General features: G+C 49.6%; 1 protein-coding gene across 1 annotated transcript in view; it reads left to right on the forward strand.

Annotated features, from left to right (window-relative positions):
* Positions 1-213: 213 nt before the first annotated feature.
* Positions 214-27,986, forward strand: part of LOC144727515 (uncharacterized) — a 34,415-nt gene continuing 6,642 nt past the window's right edge. The window contains exons 1-3 of the mRNA XM_078606390.1: positions 214-1,344; positions 20,194-20,238; positions 23,122-23,577. Coding sequence (XP_078462516.1) covers positions 1,200-1,344; positions 20,194-20,238; positions 23,122-23,577 — 646 coding nt within the window. The 5' untranslated portion in view covers positions 214-1,199. The remainder of the gene's footprint in view (positions 1,345-20,193; positions 20,239-23,121; positions 23,578-27,986) is intronic.

Below are 27,986 nucleotides of genomic sequence, written 5' to 3' on the forward strand. Positions count from 1 at the left end.
ACCCTCCCCTCTCCACCCAGCCCCACCCCTCCCATTTTTGGATTCACGACGGACGGACGGACACAATAATCCCATGTGGGCTGGTGTAACCAGGAGGTTCCTACCAGTATCGGCATAGCTCCATCACACACACATCATCATCACAGACCCCTCCCCCACTCTCCATCCTCTCTCTCTCTTCCCTCCCTATCCCAGCCACTCTCCTCCCTCTCGCGTGTCACGACTGTTCAGCCTGTACGGAAACGACCTCCCACTCTCCCCTCCCTCTCTCCCACTCCCCCTTCTCTCTCTCTCTTTTTTCTATTTTTTTACCGTCAGAGATTGGTGTAGTCGGCACTTTGCTTCGTTCTTCATTTCGTTTTTTTTAGTTTTTTAATGCTTTGCTTTATGTACCCCCCCCCCTCTCTGCCCCCTCACTCTCTCACTCTCACGCTCTCTCTCCCTCTCTGACGCTCTTCCTCCCTCCTCTCTCCCCATACCCCTCCCTCCCTCTCGGTCTCTCTCTCTCACGCTCCCTCCCCCCCTCTCTCTTTCTCTCTCTCGCCCTGAGATTCAATTCGCCGGCGTAGCTCGCAATCCCTCCCACGAACGAACACAGAGACACACGCACGCACACCCCCGTCTAGCTAACACACACACCCCCCAACACTCCAGCTCACACATCCCGGTCTATCTAACACACACCCCCCCAGTCTATCTAACACACACACAGTCTATCTAACACACACACACACCCCCAGTCTATCTAACACACACCCCCCCCCCCCCCAGTCTATCTAACACACACACAGTCTATCTAACACACACACAGTCTATCTAACACACACACCCCCAACCCTCCAGCTCCCACACACTCCCCCCCTCCACTGCCGACAGAACGGACGCCACGAGCATTCATATCTCTCGCTCGCTCTCTCGCTCGCTAGCTGTTCTTTTTTTTGTACAATTGTATATTTAAACGGAATAGCACGATTGTATAAAATTATCACGTAAACAATTCACCATTCGCCATCGTTCTGTTTATACCACATCAAAGCTAAGCCGCGTATTGATTTCGTTTCGTTCAGCATATCCATTGTCATCATCGTGTCAAATCGTCGCTATTGTATAAGCCCGTGCATGTATATATTTTAAGAGGTTAGCGTAGAGTGAATTCGTTTTTTCTTATTAAATTGGTGGTGGTGGTGGGGGGGGCTGCTATGGAGGGAGGAGACGGCGCCTCCGCTTGGATTTCGGATCGAGCCTCCGCCAAGGATGGAGCCACCCAGCAGGAGACGGAGCCGCAGAAGCATCGCGAGACGGCTCCGTGGCCCGGGCGTGATCAGCATCGCTCAGACTCGCCGGGTGAGAGACGCGACGCGTTGTGGATTGCCGTGCGGTCTTCACTAGGTCTGTGTGGTCTTCACTAGGTCTGTGTGGTCTTCACTAGGTCTGTGTGGTCTTCACTAGGTCTGTGCGGTCTTCACTAGGTCTGTGTGGTCTTCACTAGGTCTGTGTGGTCTTCACTAGAGCAGTGAGGTCTTCACTAGAGCAGTGTGGTCTTCACTAGAGCAGTGTGGTCTTCACTAGATCAGTGAGGTCTTCACTAGAGCAGTGTGATCTTCACTAGAGCAGTGTGATCTTCACTAGAGCAGTGTGGTCTTCACTAGATCAGTGTGATCTTCACTAGAGCAGTGTGGTCTTCACTAGATCAGTGTGGTCTTCACTAGAGCAGTGTGGTCTTCACTAGATCTGTGAGGTCTTCACTAGATCAGTGTGGTCTTCACTAGATCTGTGAGGTCTTCACTAGATCAGTGTGATCTTCACTAGAGCAGTGTGATCTTCACTAGAGCAGTGTGATCTTCACTAGAGCAGTGTGATCTTCACTAGAGCAGTGTGGTCTTCACTAGAGCGGTGTGGTCTTCACTAGATCAGTGTGGTCTTCACTAGATCAGTGAGGTCTTCACTAGAGCAGTGTGTTCTTCACTAGATCAGTGAGGTCTTCACTAGATCAGTGTGGTCTTCACTAGAGCTGTGAGGTATTCACTAGAGCTGTGAGGTCTTCACTAGAGCAGTGAGGTCTTCACTAGAGCAGTGAGGTCTTCACTAGATCAGTGAGGTCTTCACTAGATCAGTCAGGTCTTCACTAGAGCAGTGTGATATTCACTAGAGCAGTGTGATCTTCACTAGAACAGTGTGGTCTTCATTAGAGCAGTGTGGTCTTCACTAGATCAGTGTGGTTTTCACTAGAGCAGTGTGGTCTTCACTAGATCAGTGAGGTCTTCACTAGATCAGTGAGGTCTTCACTAGAGCTGTGTGGTCTTCACTAGATCAGTGAGGTCTTCACTAGAGCAGTGTGGTCTTCACTAGATCAGTGAGGTCTTCACTAGAGCAGTGTGGTCTTCACTAGAGTAGTGAGGTCTTCACTAGAGCAGTGAGGTCTTCACTAGAGCTGTGTGGTCTTCACTAGATCAGTGAGGTCTTCACTAGAGCAGTGAGGTATTCACTAGAGCAGTGTGGTCTTCACTAGATCAGTGTGGTCTTCACTAGAGCAGTGTGGTCTTCACTAGATCAGTGTGGTCTTCACTAGATCAGTGTGGTCTTCACTAGAGCAGTGTGGTCTTCACTAGATCAGTGAGGTCTTCACTAGATCAGTGAGGTCTTCACTAGAGCTGTGTGGTCTTCACTAGATCAGTGAGGTCTTCACTAGATCAGTGAGGTCTTCACTAGAGCTGTGTGGTCTTCACTAGATCAGTGAGGTCTTCACTAGAGCAGTGAGGTCTTCACTAGAGCAGTGTGGTCTTCACTAGAGCAGTGAGGTCTTCACTAGAGCAGTGTGGTCTTCACTAGAACAGTGTGGTCTTCACTAGATCAGTGAGGTCTTCACTAGAGCAGTGAGGTCTTCACTAGAGCTGTGTTGTCTTCACTATATCAGTGAGGTCTTCACTAGATCAGTGAGGTCTTCACTAGAGCAGTGTGGTCTTCACTAGAGCAGTGAGGTCTTCACTAGAGCGGTGAGGTCTTCACTAGATAAGTGTGGTCTTCACTAGAGCAGTGTGGTCTTCACTAGAGCAGTGAGGTCTTCACTAGAGCAGTGTGGTCTTCACTAGAACAGTGTGGTCTTCACTAGATCAGTGAGGTCTTCACTAGATCAGTGAGGTCTTCACTAGATCAGTGAGGTCTTCACTAGAGCAGTGTGGTCTCCACTTGAGCAGTGAGGTATTCACTTGAGCAGTGAGGTCTTCACTAGAGCAGTGAGGTCTTCACTAGATGGTCGTGGTCTCCAGTAGCCCAGTGTGGTCTTAATTAGATTGCTGTGGTCTTCACTAGAGTGTTGTGGTCTTCACTAGATCCGCGTGCCCTTCACTCTACCCATGAACTCTTCTTCCTTGTGTACTGGACACGTCCACGCTCGGAATTACCTTGAGAGACATGAAGAGGAACACTTGGAATTGAGAACACACGCACGCGCACACACACACATGCTGACCCGATCAGACAAGCACACGGGACTTTGTCGTGGCTGAAAGGGATATGTGGATGGGGGGCGCTGGTCGAGACTAAGAACGGAGTAGCAGCCAAGGAGCCGTCAGCCACGGTGTCATCTCGAGTGCAGGATGACCGTGAGAGCTGGGGGGGGGGGTAGACATCTCAGGCGAGTCTGGTCCAATCAAATCATCAACATCGCTGTGCCTACCGGTGCATGCTGCTGCTGCTATTGTTATAGCGGATGTGCGTTCAATGTGCGCGTGTGTGTACGTTGTTTTAGTCCGTTGTTGGATCAGAGGTGGGAGTCTCGACTGTGATGGTGGTGGGGTGTTTGGACCAGCCTTGTGTAGGTTTGTGTAGGTAGGAGTGTGTAGGTAGGAGTGTCCGTGTAGGTGTGTGTATTTATGTAGGTGTGTGTAGGTAGGAGTGTCTGTGTAGGTAGGAGTGTCTGTGTAGGTAGGTGTGTCTGTGTAGGAGTGTCTGTGTAGGTAGGTGTGTCTGTGTAGGTAGGTGTGTGTAGGTAGGGGTGTGTAGGTGTGTCTGTGTAGGTAGGTGTGTGTAGGTGTGTGTGTGTAGGTGGGGAGCGGTGGTGTAGTGGTTAGCGCGCTGCGCTATGAACCCGGCTACCCGGGTTCGATTCCTGCTCACGGCCAACACCAGCGACGATTATCTGAACCGGTCCTGGGCCTCCCCTAGGTCGACTCAGCCTCAAAATGAGTACCTGGTGCGGTGTGTAAACATCGCCACTGGGGAGACAAAGGCGGCCGGGCGTGGTGCTCGCACTTGCCCCAAGTCTGTTGCAGGCTAAACGGGGGATCTTTGTCTTTGGTGCGGCGCGTGGGTTCGTGGACTGACACCGAGAGCGAAGCTAAGCAGGGTGCAGAGCCTGGCGAGTGCTTTGATGGCCACCATGCATCATAGTACGTTGTTATTGTTGTTGTTATATAGGCTGCTGCGGAGGGAAGAGAGGCTTTGCACCAAAATCCATTGTGTGTTAGATGTGTGTCAAATGTGTGTGTGTGTGTTAGCAGTGTGTAAAATGTGTGTGTTAGGTGGGCGTGTGTGTGTTAGGGGTGTGATGTGTCGGTGTGTGTTTGATGTGTAGTGTGTGTTATGTATTAGGTGTTATAGGTTAGGGCTAGACATTGCGAGATTAAATGTTTTACGTACAGTGCGTTGTGTATTAGATTTAGGAGCGTGGTCTCTGAACGGGGGAGTCTGTGTGTATCGTCGGATTTGCAGTGGCCGCCTTGGTATTGTGTTAGCGGTGTGGTACAGCAGCAGCAGCACTGTGCGTTGCTTGGTGTGTTAGACGTAGTCAGTCATGTACCCAGCGTGGCCGCCTCGATCCACCGCCCATCAACCTTCCCCATTCACCCTCCTCCCTCCTCCATCATCTCTCCTCCCTCCCTCCCCTCGTCTCAACCCTCCCCTCCTCTCCTCGCCTCCCCCCCCCCTCTCCCTCCCCCTCCTTCTCCCCCTCTTCCTCCCCCTCCTTCTCCCCCTCTTCCTCCCCCTCCTCTCCTCCCTCCCCTCTCACCTCAAGCGTCAGACGAGTTCAGACACAAAGATCCCCCGAATAGCCTTAACAGACTGTTGGGGCAAGTGCTGTTAGGTGCACTGACACACACCCACAGACACTGACACACCCACAGGCACACACACAGACACACACCCACAGGCACACCCACCCACAGACACACCCACCCACAGACACACCCACCCACAGACACACCCACCCACAGACACACCCACAGCCAGACACAGACACTGACACACAGACACACACACACCCACAGACACACCACCCACAGGCACACGAACAGACACTGACACACCTACACACACACCCACAGACACACACACACTGACACACACACAGACACACCCACAGGCACACACACACACACCCACTTACACACACATACACTGATACACCCACAGACACACACCCACAGACACACACACAGACACACACCCACAGACGCACACACACCCACTGACACACACACAGACGCACACCCACAGGCACACACACCCACTGACACACACATAAACTGACACACCCACAGACCCACACTCACACATCCACAGACACCCACAGGCACAGACACACACACAGACACCTTCACGCACAGACACGCCACTGTCTCCTGCAATGCACATTTACGAACTCGCCAGCCTCCGGGGGTAACACACCGAGAGGAGGAGGAGGTAGTGGTGGAGGTGGAAGATTGCGAGCCACGCGAGACAGACGGATGGGTTTGTGCAGAGCGTCGCAGCTTGAGACGCAACACACACAAAGATTCCACACCCCACCACCACCACCACAACCTCGGAGAGCAATCGGACAGACTGGCAAGGGGAAAGGAGGTCCCGTGTCATAGAACAGAATGTTGGGTGCAAGTTGCCGTGAGCGAGAGTAGCTTGTGTAGTAACAACACGTGTCACACACACACATGGACGCACGCATGCACATGCAGCACAGAGACAAAGGTCCCCCGTGTAGCCTGTGACAGACTGTTGTGGCAAGTGCTGTTAGCGAGCAGCACCGAGGGGGTGGGGTGGCCAGCGACCACGCCCGGCCGCCTTTGTCTCCCCGGTGGCGATGTTTACACACCGCACCAGGTACTCGTTTGAGTCCACCTAGGGGAGGCATGTGGATACATGCAGACACAGAGACACAGATATAGCCTCTTAAGAGACTATTGGGGTACAGTATAATCACACAAACGGACGCACGCACGTTCATATTTTAACGATACATCATATTAAACGCAACACGTATATACACACGTGCAGATATAACACATTGGCACACGTGGCACACACACATTGGCACATGCGCGTTTATGTGTGACCACACAGGAACATTGGCACAGTCTGACACGTGCACTGTATTCAGTTAAAACCACGCACGACGGCACACACACACGTGCACACACTGACAGGTGCACACACTGACACGTGCACACACACACACGTGCACACTGACACGTGCACACTGACACGTACACACACTGACACGTGCACACTGACACGTGCACACTGACACGTGCACACTGACACGTGCACACACACACACACACACGTGCACATACACACACACACACACGTGCACAAACACACGTGCACACTGACACGTGCACACACACCCGTGCACACTGATACGTACACACACGTGCACACACACACGTGCACACACACACGTGCACACACACACGTGCACACACACTGACACGTGCACACACACACGTGCACACTGGCACGTGCGCACACACACGTGCACACACACGTGCACATACACGTGCACACTGACACGCACACTGACACGTGCACAAAACAAAGATTACACATCCACAGAATGGCACATGCACGCGTTTATTCAAGTGTAATCACAGACACATGCACACACATTGGCACATGCACACACATTGGCACACGCGCGCGTGCATTCAAGTGTAATCACACACGTGCACGCAGCACGCACGCGTTCACTCGCTCGCTTAATGCGACTCACGCCAGCACACACACTGACCGCAGTGGTGGCATCACCACCCCGCATCTCCTTCCCCTCTCCCCTTGTCTCTCCTCCTCCTCCCAGCTACCCCTCCCTCCCCCAGAACCCCACTGTCAGGCACTCTCCTCTGCCATGTCACCTCCTCTTCCCTCCCACCACGTCAGTCGTCGTCCCTTGACCCAGCGGCTCCCACGCAGCCTCCCCACACCCAGTCACGTACACACCGCACAGCTAACACCCACACTCATAGCCCACATCCACACCCACAGCCATAGCCCACATCCACACCCACAGCCAACATTCACACCCACAGCCACAGCCCACACCCACAGCCAACAATCCCACCCACACCCACAGCCCACACCCACAGCCAACATTCACACCCACAGCCACAGCCCACACCCACAGCCAACAATCCCACCCACACCCACAGCCCACACCCTCAGCCAACATTCCCACCCACACCCACAGCCCACACCCACAGCCAACATTCACACCCACACCCATAGCCCACACCCACAGCCAACATTCACACCCACACCCACAGCCCACACCCACAGCCCACATTCACACCCATAGCCCACACCCACATCCACAGCCCACATCCACACCCATAGCCCAAAACCCATAGCCCACACCCATAGCCCACACCCACATCCAACATTCACACCCATAGCCCAAAACCCATAGCCCAAAACCCATAGCCCACACCCATAGCCCACACCCACAGCCAACATCCACACCCATAGCCAACATCCACACCCACAGCCAACACCCACACCCATAGCCAACATCTACACCCACAGCCAACATCTACACCCACAGCCAACATCTACACCCATATCCCACATCCACAGCCAACACCCACACCCACAGCCAACACCCACACCCATAGCCAACATCTACACCCACAGCCAACATCTACACCCACAGCCAACATCTACACCCATAGCCCACATCCACAGCCAACATCCACACCCATAGCCAACATCCACAGCCATAGCCAACATCTACACCCATAGCCCACACCCACAGCCAACATCCACACCCACAGCCAACATCTACACCCACAGCCAACATCTACACCCACAGCCAACATCCACACCCATAGCCAACATCCACACCCATAGCCAACATCCACACCCACAGCCAACATCCACAGCCATAGCCAACATCTACACCCACAGCCAACATCCACACCCATAGCCAACATCTACACCCACAGCCAACATCCACACCCATAGCCAACATCCACACCCATAGCCAACATCTACACCCACAGCCAACATCCACAGCCATAGCCAACATCTACACCCATAGCCAACATCCACACCCATAGCCAACATCCACACCCATAGCCAACATCTACACCCACAGCCAACATCCACACCCATAGCCAACATCTACACCCACAGCCAACATCTACACCCATAGCCAACATCCACACCCACAGCCAACATCTACACCCACAGCCAACATCCACACCCATAGCCAACATCTACACCCATAGCCAACATCCACACCCATAGCCAACATCCACACACATAGCCAACATCTACACCCACAGCCAACATCTACACCCACAGCCAACATCTACACCCATAGCCAACATCTACACCCATAGCCAACATCTACACCCATAGCCAACATCCACACCCACAGCCAACATCTACACCCACAGCCAACATCCACACCCATAGCCAACATCTACACCCACAGCCAACATCCAACATCCACACCCATAGCCAACATCTACACCCATATCCCACATCCACAGCCAACACCCACACCCATAGCCCACACCCATAGCCAACATCCACACCCACAGCCAACACCCATAGCCCACACCCATAGCCAACATCCACACCCACAGCCAACACCCATAGCCCACACCCATAGCCAACATCCACACCCACAGCCAACATCAACGTGGATCGTTCTCCGGGTTCCTCCTCTGGTTTTGCCCCCCCCCCCCCCCCACATTGAGAATCAACACGTGCTTAGATGATTTGGCTGCTGCTATAAATGATTCCCACGTGTGATGATGATATCAGCCATCATCATACTTGGCCAGGCCGCCTCTGAACAAGAGCTCAGCTCAGCGGGCTTTACCTGCGAAATAAAACTATTTTTGGTTTAAAAAATAAAATTTCCGGAGTAATGTCCATTGAGGCTAACATGAAAGTATTCCACAATTACAGAAAAAAACTTAACAAAAGCAATTAGGTTGTAAAATTACATTCACGCTTAAACTTTAGTGATTTTAATAATAGTTGGTTTGAACGAGGACCGAGATCGCAGAATGGCGATGCCAAGAGACCGAGCGGGGTGTTTCGAAATATTTTGGGGAAGCTACGTGAAATGCTCTTGATCCAAATTGTGCGTGTGCAAAATCTGGGAATCATTAATAGACAATCGGACGGCACATCGCAGAATTTTAGGATTGTCCAATGGTAACAGCAACAACAGCAGGTCAGGCAAATAGAAAGCAGATCTACAAACAATACGGCTTGCAAATGTAAATAGCCCTGCAGTGAACATTTTTAGTTTATCCATCAGAGTTTTTTTTTGGGTTAGATCGCGTAAATATAAATGTGTCGTTAAAACCCACCACCATCCGACACAGCCAAATTAGAAAAGTTTATCACGTCAAGAAAACATGCCAATTTCGTTTCTAGTTCAGCAGACCGGTGTGTTGGAGAGTAAACCCGGTAATTACAACGAGCATCATCAGGCGAAGGCCAGAATTGTTCAAGTAAAACTAACTCAGTTTTAGTTCGCTCCAGTTTTTGCTAACTTAAGTGGCCCCAGTTTTCTGCTCTGGCCCATAGCCTAACTATACACGCTGCTCCGTTCTTTCTCCCTTCCTGATGGCCACCTTTCTATTCCAATCTTACAAGTTGTTGTCACCCCACGCTGCCAAGGATATCCCAGCATCCTCCGTGGCTTCGTTGAAGTCCAACTCTCTTGACGCGCGCAGTCAAGCCTTCCGTCCGTCGTCGTCACCGTTCGGGCTCTGCTGCTTGTGGCGAATTTCGTAAATATTTCTTCGCCTCGAATGATCCTTCTCGTAGTCAGCAGCAGTACGGTGCTCGAGGGTTTTCGAGTCCGATGCGGAGATGGAGCGACGGACCGGCTCGTGGTGCAGGCGCAAGGGTGGCTTGTTGCATAGTCGCAGGACCGTGAGCGATGAGGGAGGGGGGGGGAGAGCTTCAGCTTCATCCAGCAGTGGATAGATGACAGCTATTTAATTCTCCATTCGTGGTGCGGGTCGTGAACGGTGGTTGTGCGCGTTCCAGAATGGGAACCTTTATTTACCCTGGAGAAATCCGATGAGTTATGAAGCTCTTTCTTTTTTCAAAGATGTCCAACAGTAGGAGCGGGTCGGAGAGTTCAGTTTCCACCGTCTCTCTCCAGCTCTTCGTCGCTTCTTGGCAGACGTGGGATCGATGCCAGAAGCGAACTGAGCAAAACAAACCTAGGGGGAGGCCAAAGTAGCTGAAGGGCCCCCTCTGCCCCCCCCTCACCCCCCACCAGATTCTTGAACCATTCGGGGGTTGGCCAAATGGAATCTGCTCAAATTCAGATCCTGTTTTTGAAGTAATAGAACTCACAATTTTAATAATGCTACAGAATTAAGAACTCCTTTCATTGCAACGAGACTTTACCTTCACGATTTTCACACAGCCTTGGTATCATTAAGTACCGCAGCTTGTCCATGCCTCGTGTAATGTTTTTATTGTAGTCACGTGGGACACCCAAAAATAATTTCTGCCCGGGGGCCCCTCAGTGGAGTGGCACCACCACCCAGCCCTGTCGCGTGACCTTAAACTCAACTACAAATAAAATATTCTTATTTTTACCAGGTAGGTGCCAGGGAGATGTATAGTTATTTTTCAGAAACGACCTGGCCACAAATGATTGCTCAGTGAAGTGGCTTATCACGTGGGGATTTACAGTGGCAGCCAAATATTCTAAACTCACGTTTCTACAGACTCAGAGACCCATACATACCCATACTCATGGCGTCCCATACTATTGTTATCACTAAACTATATTTTTTATTTTACCAGGTAAGGCCCACTGAGCTAAAAAGCTCTTTTTCCGAAGCGACCTGGCCACAAATGATTAGCTAAATGAAGTGGCTTATCGTGTGGTAATGTAAAGCAGGTGTAGGGGGGGGGGCTATGGTGGGGAAGGTGGAAGGGAGGGTTTGGATGGGAGGGACCACGAGACAGTGAATCCAAAGGGACGTTCGATAATAAACAAAACGAGTTCTACTGCGCTTGTCACGTGATCGGCTCCGGCTCTCACTCCCTGAGGGGTGCCACGGTGGTTTGGAGGTGTTAACTACCTCGCATGGTATGGAGGAGGTTGTGGGTTCGATCCCAACCCTGACGTCTGCTGTATATTTGGGGTTTGCGTCTCTCTCTCCCCATGGTCACGGGGATGATTCTCCAGGTCCTCCGGTTTTTTTACCTCCACATCTAGAATCAACGTGCTTTGAGAGCATTATGCTGCTATAACTTTCCACATGAAGCGAATTCGTTGAGTTATAGTTCATGGCCAGCCAGGTCGCTTCTGAAAACGAGCGATCTAGCTCAGTTAGGCCTTACCTGGTAAAATAAAAAAAAATGTTTAGTTTTAGTGTGTACGGTGGCTAGTTCACTACGATATAAATCCGGCAAAGACCCGAATTCGATTTTCGCTCACGGCCAACATCGGTGACAAATGATCTAAACCGGCACTGGGCTTCCCCCTAAATCGAGTTGGCCTTAAAAGTGAGTACCTGGTGTGGTGTGTAGTGGACATCATCAGCACCGGGGAGCAAGGCCGTAATTATAATATATATTGGGGGACACACATCCCCCCCCAATATCCAAATATGCTCAAAATGTCCCCCCAATATATTGCTATAAAATATATTTCTGTTTATATGATTGTGGTTATGGTTGTACTTTATTAATCCCTAATCTCTGCCATTACATACAATGAAACAAGAAAAGATAAAAAAGAAATAACAGTGCAATATAATACAATACACTATTAGAAATTATTGTAAAAAAATAATAAAAAGTCCATCCCATGTGTTAGTGATTTTTTTAATCTTTTAGGCAGGAAATTAGTTTTCAAATTAAGATTTTTTTCTGGGGGGGGGGGGGACCCCCAGACCCCCTGGAAGATTTGGTCCCCCCCAATGTTGACGCCATGGCTCCGGCCTTGCCTAGGAGACACGGGGCCGTGCACACACCGTGAGGTGTTCGCCACCGACCTTCGTGTGCCGTGCTGGCCCTCCTTCATGGGTGCTCGCTTTTTGTTGTCCTATCCCTGCACCTCCGATGAGCACGGTTGTCTATGTACGGTGCGAAAGAAGTTCAACATACAGTAACATACATACGCAGCACTTGCCTCAACAACCTGTTAAAGGCTATGCGGGGGATTTTTGTCTTTGTAGTCCTGGAACACACAACGTATGGAACACGTTGTAAGAACTTGAACGTTCAACATTTCCCCCTACACTTTGTTATTAACTGAAAATAATTTAGAAAGGGGGGCACTGAGGATCCTTCAGAGGGGTGTGTGGGGGGGGGGGCACGACGCAGCCCCCAGCCCCCCCCCCGCCCCCTGACTCTACGAGGCTGCCATCGCCACTGATGGTGTTCTCGAATCGATCTGCACGCCCATTGATTAGGCAATTGATTGGCGAGAGGGGATGGGACAGATTTTTCTCTCCACGAGAATTGAGTCCCCCTGCGACTCCCAACAGGCCGGAGTCGGCGGGGATTGGAGTGGCACGAGATAGAGAAACAGGTTTGGGTGGGGTGGGCAATATATTTTGTTTTAAATGTATAATTACGTTTGTTTACGCAGGAAAGCCTCACTAACTTAACATTTTTTTAAAATTTTATTTGATCAGGTAAGGCCCACTGAGCTATGTTGCTCGTTTTCAGAAGCGACCCGACCACAAATGATTAGCTCAACGAAGTGGCTCATCATCATCATCACCACGTGGGAATTCATAGCAGCCAAATAACTCTAAACGCGTGTTTCTGTGACGTTGCTGAAGCTGCCGTGTCAATCCCTAATTGAGTCGATTGCAAGTCACTTTGTAAAATTTTCAGCCTTGGAATTGTTTGGCCAATACCAGTTGACATTGCACAGTACGTGAGCTGTCTGAGCTACGGGAAGAAATTTGAGAGCCCGGAGAAAACCAATGCAGAACAGCGGGGAGAGAACATACAAACTCCACAAACATGCGCACACGAGGGCACCCGAATCTGGAATCGAACCCAGGTGCCCTTCTTGTTGTGAGGCAGCAACCAGCACCGTTGGTGCCACCGCTACCAAACTTGGCTTACACCATCGCACCTCAACTTCCTTCCTTCTGCTAGATCATATTGAAAATAATCATTGCGGAGAATATCAGTTTCAAAATGTATCGGGTAGACAATATCTCCTTCCCACACATCTGTCTCCCTACACATCATGGTTCTTCATCGCAAGGCCCGCAGGCCACTGGCTGTCCCTTGTGGCCTTTAGTGCGCCCCCATTGCTGCTGTCAAACCCACAGTGGTTTCAGATGTGTGGTGGCCCTCACGCTGATGATGTCTTCTCGGTGAAAGTCCCCCCCCTCCCGCCCCCTCTGAAGATTAGTGAAGAACATCTTCCCTACATGAATAAGATAAAAGTATATTTTTTCACATCCCATCAGCCCACACGGCCTTCCGGAAGTTCGTAATTTCAGCAGCGTTGGTTCAGTACAAGAAAAACTCTGGACCGGTTTTGACATTGTGTCTCATCAGCACTCGAATGAATGTTGAAAAGATAGGGGAGGGAAGGTGGGGGGGGGGGGCAGAGATGGATGACAGAGGTGGGGAAGTGAGGGAGTGATGGAGAGGGGGGTAGATTTTGGGGTGGTGAGATGTTAACTACCTCGCTTGGTATGCAGGAGGTCGTGGGTTCAATCCCGACCCTGACGTCTGCTGCTGTATATTTGGAGTTTGCGTGTCTCTCTCCTTCGGTCTCTCTCTATCTATCCCCGTGGTCACGTGGATTTTTCTCCGGGTCATCCGGGTTTTCCCTCCGGGTCATCCGGGTTTTCCCTCCACATTTAGAATCAACGTGCATTTAGAGTATTTCGCTGCTAGAAATTTCCACATGATAAGCCACTTCGTTGAGCTATCACTTGTCTCCAGGTTGCTTCTTAAAAAAAAGCAGAGCTATACAGTCCAGCTCAGTGGGCCCTACCTGCTAGAATATATTTCTAGAGTTTCATTGCGGGGAGGTCATGGGAGGGAGAGCGGGTGGGGAGAGAATGCAGGAAGAGATGGAAGGGAGGAGGTGGGGGGAGATGGCGGCACAATGGAGGGAGATGGGGAGAGGCAGGAGGAGGAGAGGATGGAGGTGATTGGGGGGGGGATGGTGGCAGAATGGAGGGAGATGAGAGGCAGGAGGAGGAGAGGTGATGGGGGGAGATGGTGGCAGGATGGAGGGAGGCAGGAGGAGGGGAGGATGGAGGTGAAGGATGGAGGTTATGGGGGGGAGGTGATGGAGGGAGGTGGAGGGAGATGGTGGTAGAATTGAGGCAGATTGGAGGGAGATGAGAAGCAGGAGGAGGAGAGGATGGAGGTGATGGGGGGGGGAGATGGTGGCAGAATGGAGGGAGGCAGGAGGAGGGAAGGATGGAGGTGAATGATGGAGGTGATGGAAGGAGATGGGGGAAGGATGTATATATGACAATGGAGGGCGGGTAGATGCGATGGAGGGGGAGTATCGATGCAGGAATAGGCGAGATGGGGGGGGGGTAGAGAGGAGGGAGCAGGGATCTTTGTGTGGGAGACAGATGGCTGGCCGGGTACGAAGTGCTGCTAATCAGTGCGCTAATGGAGCACAGGTCGAACAGAGCTGTGTGTGTCTTTGTGTGTGTGTGGGGGTATGCGGGTCTTTGTGTGTGGGTACGCATGGATGTGGGTATGTGTGTGCCTTTGTGTGTGGGGTAAGAGACCGTGGGTCCTGGCCACCACCCTCCCTACCCCCATCTCGTGTAGCCGTGCCGGCCTTCATAGGTGCTCGCTAACAGCACTTGCCCCAACAGTCTGTTACAGGCTACACGGGGGATCTTTGTGTGAGTTGTGTATTTGTGATTTGAGTCTCGTGTTTATGCCTGTCCCTGGGCCAGATTCGGACACCACTGATAGCAGAGCGTTTACAGTTTTTAATTCCATCCGTGCAAAATCCCATGACAGCGCCTGACCGCTGAGGTTTACCTTCAGGCCTTCTGGCTGAAGCTACTGCCCGCAAACAAAAGTGTGTTCAGGTATTACTGTACTCATACCTGTCAACCCCCCTTATCAGTGCCCCTACCTTATTACAGAAACAATTCGGACCTTATTGGTCACCCCGTGCCCATTATAACTCTCAACGTTCATCCTGCAAAGTCCCATCACAAGGGAGAAACACAAACAAATAGACAAAAAAAATGCTTTGCCCGCATTGAAACGGCTGTACGCCGTATGGACCTGAAAACTCAATTTCCCTGCACAAGAATACGGGGTGAACTGTACGGGTTGACGGCTTTGTGTGTACTGCACTTCTACGTTGGTCACATAGAGCGACCAACGTAGATGTGAGAAAAAGGTTGCACACAGAAGAAGACAACCTGATGATGCAGGGTGGTGATGAGAAGGGGGACTGGCACTATTAGGACACACACGTGTGGTGGGATGGACAACAGCAGGAAAATTCAAAGTGTGTTGTTGTTGTTCATATCAACAGAGGAATGTGTTGTTGTTTGGGGAGAAAAAAATATAAGGAACCAGAAAGACAGGAAGACCTAGCAGAGAACGTGGCTTGACTACGACGTCAGAGGTTTGTGCCAGAAAGATGTGGCCACGACTTGAGCATTCTGGCGTGAGACGGGAGGAAAGTGAAAACACGTGACGGAATGTGCAGTGGGCACCGATGGGGCTTTATCTGCCCTTGCATCGTGATAATGATGGACTGTACTGTTCCCAACCCTAAAGCTAACTTCTACATTTTACATACCTGTCAACCCCTTATCAGTGCCCCTACCTTATTACGGACCATTTCAGACCTTATTGGTCACCACGTGCCCCTTATAGATCTCAACGTTCATCCTACAAAGTCCCACCACAAGGGAGAAACACAAACAAATAGACAAAAAAATGGTTTGCATTGAAACGGCTGTACGCCATATGGACCTGAAAACTCAATTTCCCTGTACAAGAATACGGGGTAAGCTGTATGGGTTGACAGGTATGATTTTAATACCCGAACTCTAACCTCTAACCCTATACACTAACTTACTCCCTCACTCTAGCCCCTAACCTGAAACAATAGCCTAAACCCTAACACCGTGATCTCTGACCCTGAAATGTAAACCTAACCCCTAACCCCCACGACTGAATTGTAGCGCTTTAGTAACTCTAAACCCCAACGTCAAACCCCAACCACTAATCCCTAACCATAACCCCTAACCGTAATCCTAACTCTTACATCCTAATACTAACCCGAATCCGTGAATCATTTCTCCTAAACCCTAATCCCTCACCCGTAAATTATAATCATATTTCAGTAAACATGGAACGTTGGGTTGGACATTATTTGTCCAAAGGTTACGACCACATTCCAACGTTGGGCCCAACATGGCATCCTCACTTGGGAACCTTAACTTCTAACCTTAACTCCTAACCCTAAACGCTTAACCCCTATACCTCACCAAAGACTAATGAATCATATTTAATCGGCTGAAAGCGACCGTATGTGTATTATATTATTTTATTGTAACTACATTTTATCTGGTGCCTCTTGCTTCCACGTGATCACGATCGGAATAAAATATAGCGCTTACTTGCACCCATACCTAACTTGCTCATACTACATTTTGACTGTGTTTTGATGTGCATGTCTTAATAAGTATAGCACAACTGTCCAAACCTATACAGTCACAATCAGCCACGATAAATCCACTGCTGGATGAAGGCCGGGCCGATCCGTCCCAATCTCCACCGTCCTGCAATGCAAACTCAGAGACCCTACACTGCTGACATTGGGGCAGATTAATGCCAACTTTCATTTTGCCATTCAATCACCAACCAATGATGCTTGGTCATGGTCTATATCCACTGCTGGATGAAGGCCTCCTCCTGCAAGTGCCACAATCCATCTCGATCGAGCCTCCACCGCGAGCCAATGTCCTCAATCCGTCTCCGCAGTGGTGGGTGCCACCAATAAATTGAACCTGTCACCCAGCAATCGGATATGAACGAACAATATTATAAATATTTCTAGAATATAATAATTGGTTCGATTTATTTCACATTGCAGTGAATATTGGGGCCTGTAGCGGCTGCAGGTGGCTGTGTGATGCTTTGCACCATTACAAAACTGTACAAACCAGGGTGGTCCAGATGTCTCGTGACCGCCAATTAATTGACCCACAAAAACATGTTTTCTTTGCGTTTTCACTTATGTTTCAAATAAACCTTACTGACAAAAATATGAAGTTTTATAGAGAATTAAATGTGGGGTCACAAGACATCTGGACCATCTTGTACATTAAAAATAACATTAATACGACATGAGATATGATGCGTGTGTTGTTGAGTTTAAGAATAAATATTTAGCTATTATACGATTCGGGTAATTTGCCATGTGCTATGAAGAAGGCTCATTGCCTGAAAGGTTGCCGATTATATATATTTGATGAATGCATTGTTTGGTGATTAGTGTGTGAAATGTTTTAATTGTGCACCACTGCCAACGCAGTACACATAATTAGAGCTATTATAGTTTAATCGGTGCATCGATAAGGGATATTGAAATGTCCCTGAACATTAAAATTGCCTTAGAATGGCAATAAGGAAATATAATCTTTCTCATTATTATCGTTTGTGCGTTATGCAGAATGGCCATTGCCCAAACCGTCGCCTATTGTATTAATTTAATGACCACAGTGTTGTTATTGATAAATGTGTTGAGGTATTTACATTTTGTTTTATTATTAGGCAGCATTGCTGAGATGTGTAAAAATATATTTTTTATAAAAAAAAAATCTTAATTCACTTGTAGGGACATATATGCGAATGAGGTATTATATCCTCACGGTATTATTTGGGCGGGCTGTTTTAATTTGAATAAATTAATAGACAATAACATTTCTCGCTTTCTCCTCACGCGGCTTCTCAAGCCAGGGGTTAACACAATGGCGGCCAAGTCTCCATAGATGACGGTTGCCGTGGCAACAGCATTACATCATTGTCTTCAGCATGGCGGGGGTGTGTGTGTGGTGAGTGTGTGTTGGGTGTGTGTGTGTGGTGTGTGCGGTGTGTGTGGTGAGTGTGTGTGGTGTGTGTGCCGTGTGTGTGTGTGCTGTGTGTGTGTGTGTGTGCGGGGTGTGTGCGTGGTGTGTGTGCGGGGTGTGTGCGTGGTGTGTGTGTGCGTGGTGTATGTGTGCGTGCTGTGTGTGTGCGTGCTGTGTGTGTGCGTGCTGTGTGTGTGCAGTGTGTGTGTGTGTGGTGTGTGAGTCTGCGGTGTGTCTGTGAGGGGGCGGTATGTGTGAGGGGGCGGTGTGTGTGCGGTGTGTGTGTGTGTGTGAGTCTGTGGTGTGTGTGCGGTGTGTGTGTGAGTCTGCGGTGTGTGAGTGTGCGATGTGTGTGTGCGGTGTGTGTATGGGCGTGTGTCTGAGGTGTTGGGAGTGTGTGTGAGTGAGTGGCAGTGTGTGTGTGTGTGCGTGGCAGTGTGTGTGCGTGCAGTGTGTGTGTGCGGTATGTGCGTGGCAGCGTGTGTAAATGGCAGTGTGTGCAGTGTGTGTGTGTGTGGCAGTGTGTGTGTGCGTGGCAGTGTGCGTGTGTGCGTGGCAGTGTGTGTATGAGTGGCAGTGTGTGTGTGCGTGCAGTGTGTGTGCGGTGTGTGCGTGCAGTGTGTGTGCGGTGTGTGCGTGGCAGTGTGTGTGTGCGTGCAGTGTGTGTGCGTGCAGTGTGTGTGCGGTGTGTGCGTGGCAGTGTGTGTGTGCGTGCAGTGTGTGTGTGCGGTGTGTGCGTGGCAGTGTGTGTGAGTGGCAGTGTGTGTGTGAGTGTGCAGGGGGAGCGGTGGTGCAGCGGTTAGCGTTCTGCACTACGAACCCGGCGCCCCGAGTTCGATTCACGCTCACGGCCAACACCGGTGACGATTATCTGAACCTGTGCTGGGCCTCCCCTAGGTCGACTCAGCCTCAAAGTAGTACCTGGTGCGGTGTGTAAACATTGCCACTGGGGAGACAAAGGCGGCCGGGCGTGTTACCGGCCACCCACCCCCTCATATGCCGCGCCAGCCTTCATAGGTGCTCGCTAACAGCACTTGCCCCTACAGTCTGCTGCAGGCTACACGGCGGATCTTTGGCTTTGTTTGTCTCGGACTTATATAGCGGGGAGTGTGCCCAGCGGGTATAGGAGGAGCGGGCGGGGGGGGGGTTCTTTGGATGGAGGGGATGCGTGGTTGTGGTTGGGGTTAGAGTTGCTGGCATGGCGTTTGGTCATTGAGCAGGCCAGGACATGCACAATTCTCTCACTCTCGAGATGTTTGCGGGTACGCGTGTTATATGATGAGGGTTCTGTGTGGGATGACACGGGGTAAGATTCTCTATTGGATGAGATAAGGATTCTGTATGGGATTTCAGGAGGGATCTGTGCCGGATGACCTGAAGGTTCTGTATCGGATGATATGAGGGATCTGTAATGCATTATCTGAGGGTTCTGTAGTGTACAAGACAAGGGTTCGGAACCAGGGTTCTATAAAGGACATGGCAAGGGGACTGCATCGGGTCCAAAGGCAAATGCCGTCATTGACATGAAGGTTCTGTATCGGATGAGTCCATCGTATTTCTGCATCCGTTGATTTGATATCACCACTTTCATGATAAGCATCCTTCTCAACTACATAAATACCAGTCGACTCATTACGTATGGACTCGGACCCCTCCATAGGAATGTGGAATTTCCACCACTATCTCCGTCGTGTGCAGAAAAAATATAGCAATCATAACCCATCACTCGCTTGAACCGGAATCAACTTGGATTTTTTGTAAAACTTTTACTGCTATTTAAACCACTTTGAAATGTGTTGGTAATTATCCTGTTGGCATCATGCTCATTGTTACACCTCTTGCGTGCTTGAATGTGTGCGTGCGTGTGTGTTTCGTGTTACAGACATCACGTATGCTCCTGCCGACACCACATCCTTCTCTGTCAAAGGCAAGTTGCTCCGTCACAACATTCATTCGTTCAACCATTCATTCGCGAATTCATTCCTGTGTTGTATAACACAGTTCCTCTCTTGTCATGCCACGTTTCATCATTCAGCCCCACGCGTTTGCACATCCACGATGCGTTGTCCGCTGCGTTGCAATGCCAGCGTTGTTGTCCATGTGAGTGCCTTTCTACTTGTCTCTTTGCATGCTTGGCCAGCGTGCCCGTCCCTCCGTCTGTCTGCTTGTCAGTACGTCAGTCCATCGGCAAGTTTGTTTGTCTGTCTGTATGCTTGTGTGAGCCTCCGTTGCCAGTCTATTTGGCTGTCTGTCTCTTTGCTTGTTTGTCTGCCTGGCTGGCTGTCCTCTTTATCTATCCGTCTGACTGTTCGTAAAAGTAAGTAGGGTTTGGGCAGGACACATCGCTCGAAGAGATGATGGCTGATGGACGAGACTGGTGACAGAATGGCAGCGAGTGCAGGGCCCACAGGACAACCCGCAGTGCTGGGATCAGCTCATGTGCAGGAGTGAGATGGATTATGGCATCGCAGGACGATGAAAGATTACAACAACGTAGGGAGGCCTTTATCCAGCAGTTGAGAGATTATGGCTGATGATCATGATGAATTGGTATATGATTAATTATCAAAAGCTTGGTGACATGTATCTGTCCAGATGTGGGTCTGAGTTCATTCAATCGCTGGTTTGGGTTCAACTCATCCCTTCATATCTCTGAGGTTGATAAACAAAAAAATCAGAATCACCTTGTGAGAAGCCAGCTGTGGTTGTCCCATGTTTAAATTCCCCCTGCCATGTGAATGTGGACAGACGATGAACCCCAGCTCGCGTTCAATTGAGCGAAATAACTTTCACTTAAAAACACACACGCAAATCTGTTCATCGTCTATACACAATCGCATTGTGCATTGCCGTGTAGAATTGTGGGTAGAATCATACATACGCAGAACTTATTTCTGCATCTCCGCATAAAAATACAGTGCAAAATATATCATTAGTCCATTAGCCTATGGCTTTCCAGACCTCTATTATTCAGCAGATATTCGTTTAAGTAAGAAAACTCTGGATCGGTTTCGACATTCTGGGTCTCATCTCTGCTCGTCTGGCTGTCTGCCTCAAGAGCCACCCGTCCATCCATCCTGTCAAACTATTTTTGGTTAAAATTAATAAATTAATTTCAAGGCGTGCCTCTCGTCTGTGCCGCCAGGTTTTTACGAGGGAAAATTAATCGGCCGTATAACCGGTTTTATCGGTGCCCTTTGGATTACTTTTGACACCCAATTCACAAATGATTAATTAATTGATTAGAACGTTAAAGGCACAGCCCTGCAATTGCCCGCTCATGCCACTGCTGGCGGAAAGGGCATATTTTGGCCTCATTTTTCACGCTAGGCAGGCGTCGTGAAAGAGGTAGCAGCACCCACGTCTTACCCCACCACAAAGCGACCTGCCGAAAGATGTTGTCATTAAATACCCCGTATCTATATATCGTATAGATCTGAAACGTTGACTCTGCATGGTCCAAAATAGCTGTAATTTTCGCCGTTAAAATTAGGTAAAATTACTTCGGCTAAACTGAAGTTGGTAATGGGAGCCACTTTTTTTTATTCCGAGCCCCGGCAGCTGTTTTACACAAAGCGGTGTTATTGTTATTATGATTGTAATTATCGTCATTAATTCAGAGACTCAACGGGGAAATTTCACCGTTAAATCCCTCTCTGACGCTTCACTCGCTCCTTCCTCCCGCTTTCAACCCCCCCCCCCTTCGCCCATTCGCCAAACACAACATCATCGTTATCATCGTCATCATTGCAACGTCGCCCTAACCGCTTCCTTCGAGATACCATCTTCTGGAAACCATCTCCTTGAAACCACGTGCGCGGTTAAACGATGTCGACGCTTAAAATGTAAAATCGCTGATGTGATTATTGAGTCCGCTCGTGTTGACAGATGGGGCAGCCTATGATTTATTGTCTTAATATGTGAACAGATGAGAGAAACTTCACATATGATGAAAACCAGATATGTAGTCAATTGAAGACGCAATGTAAAAACTTGATAAATTTTTCGTTTTAATTTTGCCTTTTTCTAAAAATGTATCCCAACAAGTCACGAGGCAAAGTGTCCACTTGGATCTCTTGCAGAGCAGTGCATCGCCTTGCGTTAAAGGCAACGGGCCTGCAGAAGTGGATATCACAGAACTGCTTCCGGGGCTCCTTTCAAGTGACCCTCCTTTATCAGTGCGATAGTTCAGTCGGTTTATTTCGGGTGAGGCTCCATTGAGCAAAGCTGCTCTTTTTTTCCCCAAAGAGCGACCCTCCGACCAAATCGTCTGCGATGGTAGCCGGCAAGTTACACGGGATGGGGCCGCATGCAATAAGCGGGTAAAATTTCATAAACACGACGACAATATAGAAATCCATAACTATCTACAATGGGAATTCTAGCTAGCGATACAAAATACGCACGTTATGCATGACACTAGCGACAGGGGAGCTCTCGTGCGGCATTTAAACACAGCATGAACTTACAATTGCATTTTCTGTTATCCACACACGTGTGTACGTTGAACTTCTTTCGCACCGTACGTAGCCAACCGTACAATAACCAACTGTGCGTAGCCAATCGGAGGTCACTACACTTTTCCACGTGTCCAGACCACTGCACAGGAAGGCGAAAGTTCCAAACGGATATTTAGATCTCCCGGCACAGATTCACTCGTTAAAATGACATTCGGTGAACAACGAACAATATAATTTTTGTATGAGAAGTTAAAACCGATTTTGTTCAGGGAACCAGGAGGATGGAAACTGCCCCCACCACCCCACACCCCACCACCCCCATCACGCGCGTGTTTCTTCACCCCCGTTAGACCCCACGGGAGAGGGGTCTCCTACCCCACTCGGCACCTCTTCACAGAGGCCCCCTCGGCATCTCCACGACTCTGACTCCGACCACAACGATGAATACGAAGATGACGACGACGATGATGACGCCGATTCCATCTTAGACCTCGTCAACCCATCGCAAGCGGTGTACCGGCCGCACGGCTCCAGTCCAGGGGACCTGGGGGGCCTGGACGACCTCGGGGTCGAGGGGATCGGAGCGGAGCGAAGCCCCGATGAGGCCGTGAAGGGGGTTGGCGCCACCCCCCGTCGCGATGTCCGTGATGGTGGCTACGGGGATGCCAAGGTGGATGATGGTGAAGATGACCAGGTGGATGAGGAGGTGGATTTGTACAGAGCCGGGCCCCAGGGTGCCGGAGGGAAAGAGGAGGTGCGCGGATGGACCGCGGACGGAGGAGGGGTGACCGAGGCGTTGCGTGATGGTACGATGTTACATCATCATCAGTTACCCATCATTGTCACCCACCATCATTACATTATTCACTTTAATTGCTTGCGTATATTCGTCATCATTCTCATCGGAATGTCTTTGTGGCGAAATCAGCATCATCAACATGCTATTTACTTATTGGCTACGGAATTATCATCATCGCCTCATTATTTCTATACATCTTCATCTTGCACCATTGGAACCTCATTTGCCAGTAGAAAAATATGATAATAGTTTTTTTACCCTTTTATCTGGCAACAAAACTGACACATTTTTTTACGAGGAGTCATGTTTGCATAGACCACAATACCTGCAGTCTATAAGGACAGTGCATACATTATCAGAGTTATGTTTTTTGTTTGCATTATGACTGCAGGCATTGTGGTCTATGCAAACATGACTCCTCGTAAAAAAACGTGTTAGTTTTGTTGCCAGATAAAAGGGTAAAAAAACAATTATCATCTTCATCTTGATCACCACTATCATCATTGACGTCATCATTATCACCACTACCTGGTGTTATTATACAGGGTGCTTCAACAAATGTTAACACTTATATGGGACTATTGTTCTTCATGGAAAAAAAAACGGATAATACACTGTAACATTGTAAAAACATTTTTCATGTTAAGAGCTTTAAAAAGTCAAAGAGTCTCCACTTGTTCGCCATCATCGTCAACGCGCGCCTGGAATCTTCTCCAGGTGGTCTCCAGAGCTCGAAAGCAGCACATTTCCTCGTGGTGTTGTTGCAAATTCTCAGAAGTGTTCACATATTCTTGAAGCACCCTGTATTGTTGATGATGATAATTGTTTTTTTTACCCTTTTATCTGGCAACAAAACTGACACCTTTTTTTACGAGGAGTCATGTTTGCATTGACCACAATACCTGCGGTCGGAATGCAAACAAGAAACACAACTCTGATAATGTATGCACTGTCCTTGAAATTGTTGGTCCACACCCTAGACAGCTTTCCTTAGAGCCTAGTCTCACATGGTGTTGGACCAGATGACTCCAAAAGGTGCACATTAGTTACATAATCATCATCATTACTATCATCATCACCATATATTACATATCCTCGTATTTTTTATTTAATGATAGTATAACCATCATTATTGTTGTCATTCGTTTACCATCATGTCATTAGCTTTTTAATGACATCATGATCTTGATCCTGTGTTTCTATGTGTGTATATTTGTCTGTTGTGTGTATCTATGTAACTGTGTATCTATTTGTGTTTATTTGCATATTGTGTGTATATCTAAATGTTGTGTGTATTTGTACGCCCCAATGTGTGTGTGTGCAAAATAATGTGGGGAGCGGTCGGGCAGTGGTTAGCGCGCTGCGCTACGAACCCAGCGACAAGAGTTCGATTCCCGCTCACGGCCACCAGCGGCAATGACGCTTATCTGAGCCGGTCTTGGGCCTCCCCTAGGTCGACTCGACCTTAGAAATGAGTACCTGGTGCGGTGTGCAAACATCGCCACTGGGGAGACAAAGCCGGTTGGTTGGGCGTGGTGCTGGCCTTCATAGGCGCTCGCAAACAGCACTTGCCTCTACGGTCTGTTCGAGGCTATACAGGGGATCTTTGTCTTTGGTAATCACTTCAATGGGGGGTGGTGGGCAGGGGGGTGGGTGACCCCCTTTTGTTATCGCAGCTCTGCAGATGTTGGAAGGCGCTGATGATGATGGGGGGGGGGGTGATAGGTCACGTGGGGCTCTGCGGTATGGGGGTGCGGGGGTGGGGGTCGACTCATCATCCCATCATTCCTCCGGGGTCGATAAAATACGCGGTACCACTCTGTGATGGGGGAGTCAACAGTGGCTGTGCCATGGACATACTTGCACTCGCCATAGGGACGTGGAATTTCCACCACTGGCCCTGCAGGGCTGTCGACAGGAGGTGTGAGCTCCAATGCTTTCAGTATTTAATTGAGCGCGCACTCTCTGATGGGAGTGATGGGGCGAGTGTTACAATCGAGTTGTCGTTGTTGAATTAATCACGTGAATTATATTTTTTGTCTCTACATTCAAGAACCGTGTTTAGAAAATATCACTGCGACTTTGAAGTAGTGTAGGTGTGTAGTTGGGTCGACTCAGCCTCAAATGAGTACCTGGTGCAATGTGTAAACATCGCCCTTAGGGAGACAAAAGCGGCCGGGCGTGGTGCTGGCCACCCACCCCCTCGTGCGCTGTGCCAACCTTCATAGGTGCTCACGAAAAACAGCACTTGGCCTAACAGTATGTTAAGGCTATACGGGGGATCTTTGTCTATTATCGTGTGTGCAGTTGTGGGTCTGTGCAGTTGTGGGTGTGTAGGCGGATCTGTGTGTACTGTGTTGTGTATTTATACAGAACGTAGGTATTTATGCAGAACAGCACTCGCTCCAACAATCTGTTAAAGAATATACAGGGGAGCAGACAGGTTTGGGTAGGGTCGAGTTTTCACGCCCATGACATCAAAACAGCGCTGGCATTTTAACTTGTGCTGTGCGTTTGTGTGTGCACGCGCGTGCGTGTATCTGTGTGTGTGGGGAGCGGTGGTGCAGCGGTTAGCGCTACGCTGCGCTACGAACCCGGCGACCGGAGTTCGATTCCCGCTCGCGGCCAACACCGAAAGTGACGATTATCTAAACCGGTCCTGGGCCTCCCCTAGGTCGACTCGGCCTCAAATGAGTATAGTACCTTGTGCAGCGTTTAAATATTGCCACTAGGCAAACAAAGGCAGCCGGGCGTGGTGCTGGCCACCCACCCCCTCGTGTGCCGTGCCGGCCTTCATAGGTGCTGCTCGCTAACAGCACTTGCCCCGACAGTTCATTAATCTCCGCCCCCACTTCGTGCAAGATGAGCTCACAAGTGACGGCATCACATCAACCCCTCTATTTAAGGAACGAATCAGGAGGATTTCTCCACAAATCTGGCTGTCGACCTGATGATGCCGGTTTTAATTGCTGGCGAAACGTCGTTACTCGGATTGTAAATGTTGTGGATTTGCTCTCCAACGCACTGGTTAGTGCTGTACTCGTGACGAATTGGCACGTTCTGTTTACGTGGCAACCCTTACTAGTCGGCTGTGTTGGGTGGTGGCGGGTTTAACGACACACTTATATATTTACACGATCTAACCCAAAAACACCTCTATTGTGGATATTTTTCTTTGTTGGGGTGAGCGACGATGCGATGCATCTACCACATTCAACGAGGACTTACCGTACCTCCACTCCAGGGTGGGAGGGGGGTGGTGATGCTGACCATACTTCACCACGCTGGTGAGAGGGCAATGGAACTCGGGTCACCGGATTTAAAGAGCAGTGAGCCAATCTCCATGGCAACGCTTCACAAGCCCCCCCACCCGTCACACCCCCCCCCCCCGCCCAACTTATAACACGTTGGCATTTTTAAATTAACGAACACTAACACTCGAGCACAAATATACGGGCGAGTTGATGTGATTAACGCCAAGCGATGTAATCTGCGTCTCCCTAGGAGATGTGGAGCTGGCTCGGGAAGAGGGGGGCGGGGGTGGCGGAGGGAGCGCTAGCTGAATGGGATGAGCTGTGAGTCGGGTTGCCATCTGTTGCGCAGATCAAACCCGGACCTACGTCTCGGTCGCAGACGCCGGCTGCCACGTGTTCAGGTTAAAACCTGGACAGGTGGCAACCGGCTTCTAGGAACCCTAGTGGGTAGGTGAGTGTATGGGTAATTTACTGACTAAGGAACATGAATGAGCGAGTGAGTGGGTGTGTGTGTGTCTTAGTGGTTAAGTGAGTGGGTGGGTGGTAGTGCTGCCACTTTTTAAATCCTTTATATTAAGTTCACTTGCTTGCTTGCTTAGGACCGTGCAAATCTTTTGGTCGTTTTTTAACCCACTTCCCGTGATCCAATCGAGCTGACATTTTGCACACAGACTTGTTGTGCGTGACAATGCATGTTCGTGAATTTTTTTTTCCAAAATTTAACACTTTTTAGGACAAAAATATTATATTTAATTACCAATTGCTTAATGCTGCCATGCAATCATCTAACCCATAGGTGGCAGCCATCTCAAGCCAGAGGACGAGAGGACTCTAGCCGCCACGCATATAAAGGATTTATAGTGAAAAACTTTGTTTTTACGGGTTATACTTGTTTCACTTCAGACCAAACCCTCAAGACAGATCTCTCAGCCAGCGCTGTGGCGTGTGTTCTCTTACTGCGATGAAGTCCGACACAACGCCGCCGGCACCAGATCTCGGTTACAAATCGATTGCTGCCGCTCCAAACGCAGACGCCGATTCCCGGACTGCACCGAGTCGAACCAGGAGAGGTGGCAACCGGTGGCCAGGTCTGGAAACACGCAAAGGGTCTCTAACACCGGGGCTAACGCACCGGTGGAGGTGCCCCCCCAGTGCATCAGTT

The sequence above is a fragment of the Lampetra planeri genome, chromosome 25, assembly GCF_965212315.1.
Source record: "Lampetra planeri chromosome 25, kcLamPlan1.2.h2, whole genome shotgun sequence".
Lineage (NCBI taxonomy): Eukaryota > Metazoa > Chordata > Hyperoartia > Petromyzontiformes > Petromyzontidae > Lampetra > Lampetra planeri.